This window comes from Fulmarus glacialis, unplaced genomic scaffold, assembly GCF_000690835.1.
Source record: "Fulmarus glacialis isolate BGI_N327 unplaced genomic scaffold, ASM69083v1 scaffold8332, whole genome shotgun sequence".
In the NCBI taxonomy this organism is placed as follows: Eukaryota; Metazoa; Chordata; class Aves; order Procellariiformes; family Procellariidae; genus Fulmarus; species Fulmarus glacialis.
Window position 1 is genome coordinate 1 of NW_009198382.1, and position 7,547 is coordinate 7,547.

General features: G+C 39.0%; 1 protein-coding gene across 1 annotated transcript in view; it reads right to left on the bottom strand.

The window, feature by feature from the left end:
* Positions 1-6,579: 6,579 nt before the first annotated feature.
* The window catches only part of PCNX (pecanex homolog (Drosophila)), a 79,512-nt gene continuing 78,544 nt past the window's right edge, over positions 6,580-7,547 (bottom strand). Inside the window, exon 36 of the mRNA XM_009572868.1 lies at positions 6,580-7,307. Coding sequence (XP_009571163.1) covers positions 7,167-7,307 — 141 coding nt within the window. The 3' untranslated portion in view covers positions 6,580-7,166. The remainder of the gene's footprint in view (positions 7,308-7,547) is intronic.

The window sequence follows — 7,547 nt, forward strand, 5'->3', positions numbered from 1 at the left end:
GCGGCCGCAGCAGGGCCCGTGCGCCGCGGGCAGCGCGCACCGTCCCCGCTTGTCGCGTCTCATCTGCGCAGCTTGTCGTCTGATCAGCAAGCCTTCAGCCGCCTCGGGAAAGCCACTGCCGAGACGTCGTTAGAGGCCCCGCCACCCACCCGCCCCCAGGGTCTGGGACCCCTTTTTAACACTCCAGGACTCAAAGATTGAATTTTTTTTTTTTTTTTCCCCTTTCCCTCCTAAATATCTTCTTAGAGCTTCACAATCCTACCACGTGGGGCATGCTTATTTACTCAACATAATAAACCTAAAAACTAGCACTAACCAAGAGCTGCTGCTCTGCCACACTACCCTTTTCAGACTTGTTTCTGACACAGCTACTCTCTGAACACTTTTTTGATAGACTAAGGAAGGCCCAAAATAAGCTGACTTTTCAGTTACAAAAGTATAAAGGCAGAAAAGGGAGATGAAAAGGAACCAGAAAAGGAACCAAAACGCTCAGCCAAAACGTCCATCCAAAGTTTTCCCTTGTTTACAGCATAACTTGGTGCTCTTTCCGTTTATGTTGCAAAGCCCAGAAGGCGGAACCGCCAGGAAAAAGTTAAAACAGACCTCTTGCACAAGCAGTTTAAAACTGTGTGAGCTCATTTCTTGAGTAACTCGAGTTTCCACCAAAAGCACTTCGGTACCTTGCATCATCAGCACTATATGCCATTAATACTGCAATATGACAAGGTGTTCTGCACCAGTATCTAAGAAAAAAAAAAAACAAACCACTTTCTGATGAGTCAGAGAAAAAAAACATTTAAGCTGACCAAACCAAAAGTGAAAACTCTTAAGAGACACTTAAAGGCAAGTGTGGCAGTGTTCTGCTGGAACCCAAGTATCACCTGCTTAGTCACTGGCTCCTTTCTACACAAGAATTATTTTTCAGAGGAAGGCCGAATAAAAACACGACAGGATCATCTTTGGCATTACAAGGAAGCCATGTGATAGGCATTACACTCACACAGACTAGGTGTATGTTTTGAAGCAAACATCCAGTTGTTCCCAGTTCCCAGACATTAGCTTACACAGATACGTGGTCTTGGAGCACGTGCATTGGATTCCTCTCAGGCAAAACTAAACCGATAAATAGACTCCAACCACTAACTGGGGCTCCAGTCCACCAATTTTTACCAGTTGCAGTCCTTCAGCTGACACCGACAGCAAGAAAACAGTGGACTACAGCACAAATCCATCGTCTCCTTTGCCACCCCTAAATCGTGCTGGGATTTGCCTTGCAAGAAAGAAGTGCTGCTCATGTCCTTTTTTTTATATGGTCACTGTTAAAAATATAGCTGGAACCTCGGCTGCTTTTTGTAAGCACATCAGTTACAGACCTTTTGAACTTTTCAATGAGACCCACTAGCTTTTAGTAAAAAGGACTTGTTTTTCCTTAAGAATACTTCTTATATTTATACTCTCCCCTTTCATTCATAAATTAAGGCCTGAAGCAGCTGTTGGTCAAGTCACCTTGTCTAGTACAGGCAGAGAGAAGCACGTTCCAGCAGGTGGAGGATGATGTTTGGTTTGATTTTTAAAAGGAGGGAACATCCAGTCTCTATTTTGAAACACCTAAAGCTGTCCGATGAATAAATGGCCATCATTTTTATGTTTAAAAAATTCACTTCTAACTCAGAGTGACAAGATGATGTTGTAATTCTCTGCACTAGCATGAAGAAATGTGAGATGCCTGAGACCAGCCAGTATACAGATGGCAGCAGAGTATTTTTAAATTAGTATTGCTGTATCAACAAGTGCTTCATTTCAGTGAACAAGTGCTTCAGTTCATCAGGACTTTACACAATGCTGCACTTGGCTATCAGATCAAGGACAGCAGAAAGTTAGAAATCACTGATTAAACCACACTAGGTAAAATATTTCCCTGGGAAGTATGAAGAATGGAAAATTACTGAGCATAAAGACAGTACAGTAGTGTTCCGGGCTTCGGAAAAGATTCAGAGAGAAGGGAAGTCCATAGTTGAACAAAAGACAAGAGAAAAACATTTAACTGTGGAAAAGGGGGCACTCAATATTTACTTAAAAATATAAGAACAGGGATGATGCTGGCAGTAAAATAGGAATAAGCTGAGGTTCTCCCTTCTACTATTACAGCTACATAAGAGAAATAATTTTAAATGAAGAGAATCCTTCATGAAAGGGTGATTTGAGTAAACTTAAAATAGTGCTTACAGAGAATTTGTGAGAATGACACCTTAAAAGAATGTAATAGTGCAATAAATGACAACAAGTGAAAAAAGGTTTTTTTATTTCTCAGTATTTCTCCACTGTCAATACTGTCCTTTTGCTGCAACACGTTGCAAAAAACTCTCTGCCTTTTCCATTTTAAACAGCTACAATATTTACAGGCTGTTTCCAGTAACACACGCAGACACATACACACTCACAGACACGCAGGTACATATATCCCTATCCCTGGCAAGGTATCCATTTGCTGGTAGAGGCAATATATTTTCATTGTCTGTTAAAAACCAAAGCCATCCTCTCATTTATGCTCTACTCCCCTCTCCCTCCATTTCCTAACCAGCAGCTTATTGTCAAGCTTTTGGGGGCATCTGCGTAACAAGTTAACACAGCCAGCTATTTGACCGCCATCTTTCAGAGTTGTGGATTAGATGTACTGGGATTATCTATTCAAACTGTACATACCAGAAGTCATAAAAATTGCTCATATTCAGATGTTTGTGACCAAGTGATGTATGTATACTCCCAAGATCTTTTGGAGCAGCCATCTTAATCACCTTTTTGGAAATATGCATATCATGCTGGGGTGAAACAAGCCACATGCTTTACTTTCCACCAAGGTGTTATGTACCCACTTTTTTACTAAGGCACCAGTAATTACCAGTATAATTTCTGAAAGAGTCAAGCGCCACTGAATGTACTGCATTAGATTATCAAATAGCAAGCCAGACAAGAAAAGAATAGATGCCTATATAATAGGTATAAAATTCCTTAATAAAATTAAGTACATAAAACCTGTGGTGGTATAACCCCAAATCCAATATAAGTTGAGTAATATTTGAATAATATTGTTAATGGTAAGAAATGCAATCTATCCTGCTCCATTTTGTGAATGGAGTGTTCTGTAATTGAGAAAGATCTTTAAAGCAGTGTCTTTGTATCTACACTCCCAGGTCATATGGCGGTGTGTGCATTATCAGAGAAACAATCTGCAGTTGAATCCAATTGTAAGGCCTCTCTCCTCCCCCCTTGCCCAAGTCCAGACAAAGCTTTATGGCCACTGCCAAACAGCCAAGGGCATGGACCTGTGCCACAAGTCTTCACCTTTCACCGCACCAGTCACCCAGGCTTCTCAAAGAGTTCTTCAGTTCCCAAAGGGGTTGTGAACATGGGGGTAAGGAATGCCTGGTGATGAAATACACAGCTGACCAGAAAATTGAGATCACCCCTCAGAAACATGCCAAATGTCCCAGGCAAAGTGGCTGTAGGACCATTCAATCTACATGGAATTACCTTAAAAAATAATCATCATCTTCCCCCTTGCTCTCCCTTCAACTCTGAAATCATTTCACAAATGCTGAATCATGAGAGAGATCCCCAGAATTCATCACAAGTATCATATAGTGCAAGTTGCACAGAAGTCTAGGTGCCATCAGTGGTGTCACATACACATTTTAGGGTTTTGTTTGTTTGTTTTAATCAGAAAATTTTAAAAGATTTCACAGGGAGGTGAACTGGAAAGAAGTTTTAAAAATTAAGTAGCAGCCATTTTTACCAATGAACATAATCTGATTAATGGGGTTTTCAAGCACTTTTCTGTAATTGAGTATTTGTTTTAGGGAGCAGTAAGTCCTTACGTACGTACACATAGATACTACCTTTAAAGCAATCTGAGAGAAACAAAATAGATTGGGATCTACCTGGAAGCTAAAACAACATGACTTAACTGGAATGTTCTTATGGCAAGAGTATCACACAATGCAAGTGAACAGTTAAAGCACTCATCTATAATGGGTTTTCATGAAAGCTTAGAAGGATCTCTTCGAAGGATCTAAAAAAAAAAAAAATCTGCTCTATCCTGAGCTCAACATGGACCGACAGGATTAATTTGAAAATACCTATCTTTTCCATACTCACAACAGGAAAAAAATATTACAGATCAAGACAAAGGCCAAAGAAAAGAAAACAAAAGATGATGTAATCTCCACCTAGAACAGAGGTTTCCACGGACAGATCTATCTTGTGGGGAGTTAGAAGAAGACAAACACAGTTTTGTCACTTGCACAGTGGAAACCAAGACACAAACTTTGCACAAACCAACATACAATCGTACATGAATCTTAAGAGTTCAGAATGCAGGAAAGCTTTTTAAAAGTTAATTTTCAAAAGCCTTATGGAAGAGTGAAATTTCCACTAGGTAGCTTCTATTGAGCAGATCTGGAACAGGTATGAGCACTCTGTGTGAATGGCTTCACAACAGGTGTTTGCTGAATGTCTGAAAGAAGGTATTAACCTGTTTAACCTGTCAAGTGGCCACATTAAAATCCATCTCCTGAAGGCAACACACTAAAAGCCTTAAGATTAAAAAAAATAAATAGAAAGATCCATCAGCTCTCTCTGCCCCTTAAAAAAACCCTCTTTCCCCCATCTGCTGTTTGCTGATCTAATTCCAGGCAGTTACAGATTCTCTAGAATTTTTATGTTAACAAGCCATTAATTCCTATCATGTCTATTACCAGCAATGGACATTGTCATTATCTTGCTCTGAAGAGAGTGAAAGAGATTATTCAGAGCCCGGGTTAACATATTGAAAGTTGCTTCAGTCAAGTTTTAAAAAAACCTATGTATTTTGTTTTTCAGTCATTTGTTTACCTCAAAGCTTCAGTACAAGAAAAAACCTCATGCAACTAATATCAAAAGGGGGCCTATTTTCAAACGAATTCCTCTTTCTAAAATGAAGCAATATTCCTAGTGATACAGGAAACCCTGTAATTACCTGAAGGGAAGGACACAGAATAAAACCTTAACTAAAACACCTTCAATTCAAAACTTATATATTTTCTTCATTCCTGACAGCAACATTACCTGCTGAAGAAGGTTCATCTACTGTACTACATTTTCAAATATGCAGGAGATGAATTTAACTACACTATAATGGGTGCATATGATAAACTACGTGGAACAGCAAAATTATTTCAGTGGTGGCAGATCCAGAACTGTGCATTTATACCAAGATTAAATGGGACTGCATACACATAACCCAAATAGTAATATGCAACTGTAAGATGCACAGTACTTCAAGTTTGCATAGTATATGATGTAAGCAAGGTCCCAGTATAATTCACTGGGAACAGTATCTAGAATTGACTACCTACCAGGCACACAGACTTACCCTTTCGTGGCTAGATAGCATACAGTGACTTTGTCGGAATACCAGTATTTCTTAGGTAGCTGCTTCTTCCTTTGTTTTTTCTCAACCCACATAATTTCACTCTTACATTAGGTACATATGGACAAGGTTTCTCTGATGTCAGAGAAATAATTACAATAACCTCTGTGGTATATCAGAAGTCTCTTCTGGTTACATTACATATAAAGAAGCGGAGGTGACTGGGAAGAAGATGGCTGCTCCCAAAAGCTAGGACTGTGTGCAGTTTCCCCACAGAGTCCTACATAATTACAGGTCAGAAACAGGAAACAATCACAACAGGTACATTTTTTTTTTTTTAACAGATTAAGAGAAGTGAGTCATAGGAATTGCAAGTCAAGAACAAACCAGTTTCCCTCTCACACTTCCATGATAGTTCTGAGTTACTTGTTTCCCTGAATACACACTTTTAAAAAAATACAATAAAACCTAGGATATGTAACACATGAATAATTCAACTTCACAGTTATAAATACTCAAATTACACTTACATAGAATATATAATCACAGAAAATAAAATTCAAGTCATAGAAAAGAATGAAGACTAAAGGGAAAGAAAAGGCAAGGTGGTAAAAGTGATACAAGTTTAGAGCTGTGCCTTCTATAAAAGCTCTTTAAAAGTTGAAGTCAAGTTTTTGTTGTTTTTTTGTTTTGTTTTGTTTTTTAGGGTTTGTTGTTGCTGTTTTTTCTTTTTCAGTTGGATGGAATCAAAAAACTTCAAGCATCCATGAAGAAATCACGGACCTGCACCTCCCCCAACAAAACTCGAACAACTGTCTCTGCCAGAGAAGAGCCAATGAAACAACATAGCCAGCTCTGGGTGTAAAGAAGCAAAGTAGCCATGGCTAGCGAAGGGAGGACAGATGAAAGGTAGTATATTGGGGTCCACTTTAAAGCTAGACGTGTCATAGAGGTTTGAGGTACCACTGCCACCACAATAGAGTCTGATGTAGTACAGGGATACTCAGGTGCTTTTCTATATGTTTGTTATTTTATCATTTATTGTGAAGAGGATGCAGCAAATGCACTTGTACGAAATACAGAACATAGAACCAAACCCATGGCACAGCCCTTACCATCAACATGTATATGGAGAGGGAGGGGATTAATCCCAAAGGCAATTTAAATAATGGTATTTTATATACTTATATTTATATATATAAATAAATGTTCTCAGCAATCTCAGGGTTGTTTTTAGTGCATTGCTGTAAAAAAATTAGTGCAGTTCTCATTATGTTTAGCTCATAAGGAATAAGAATCTATACATCTGTTCAGTCTCTTCTTGCCACACCTGAAATCCTTACACTGTTTCACCAAACTGAAGGTTTGTAGTCAATTTCTTTAAAATAAGGTGGATGAATTCCACACACTCTGTGACAAGACATGGCAATTTTTGGCAAAACAATTAGAAAAATATGAGGTGCTCTGATCTTAGAACTGAAAAGTTTGTTGATTTAAAGCATTACGCAATGCATAAACAAAATTTATAAACAAAAAGATATGTCTCAACAAATCTATCCTTCATGCAAATGTTTCTTCAGCAGCTAACAACTTAAAAAAATTTCTTACACTTGTTTATTTGGGGAAAGTGACAGACAAATCTGTGTTTCAAGTCCTTTCTTACAACTGGACCAAAGTTTCATGTCCTGGGAGCTGCTTCTTCTGGACCCTTCTCTCTTCTGAATCGTTGGAGAAGGGGAAGTTTCAGTCTTAAAGAGATTTACACTTCAGCCCCAAGTTCAAGGACTCCAGTTTCAACAACAGCAACATATTTATCTTCGATTTGAACCAGCAGGATGGTTTTATCTATATGGGACCGACTACTTGGATCTCTGCTGCAAGGCACCCAGCGGTGAATCACCTGGAGGGGGGAAAAAAATGTATGATAAAACATAAGTTCTGTAGGGAGACCTGCCATATCAAAGCTGTGGCTGATAATTCAAGACCCTTCCAGGGCAAAAGGAACAGTAATGTAAGTGCTATACTGACTTAGTTGCTCGTTTTTCAGTGACAGCATACCCACAGATAAGCTACTCATTGAAGTCTTGCTGGAGATCTGCAGCTTACCGGAGAACAGCCAGCCTTTGATTTGAATTTCAGC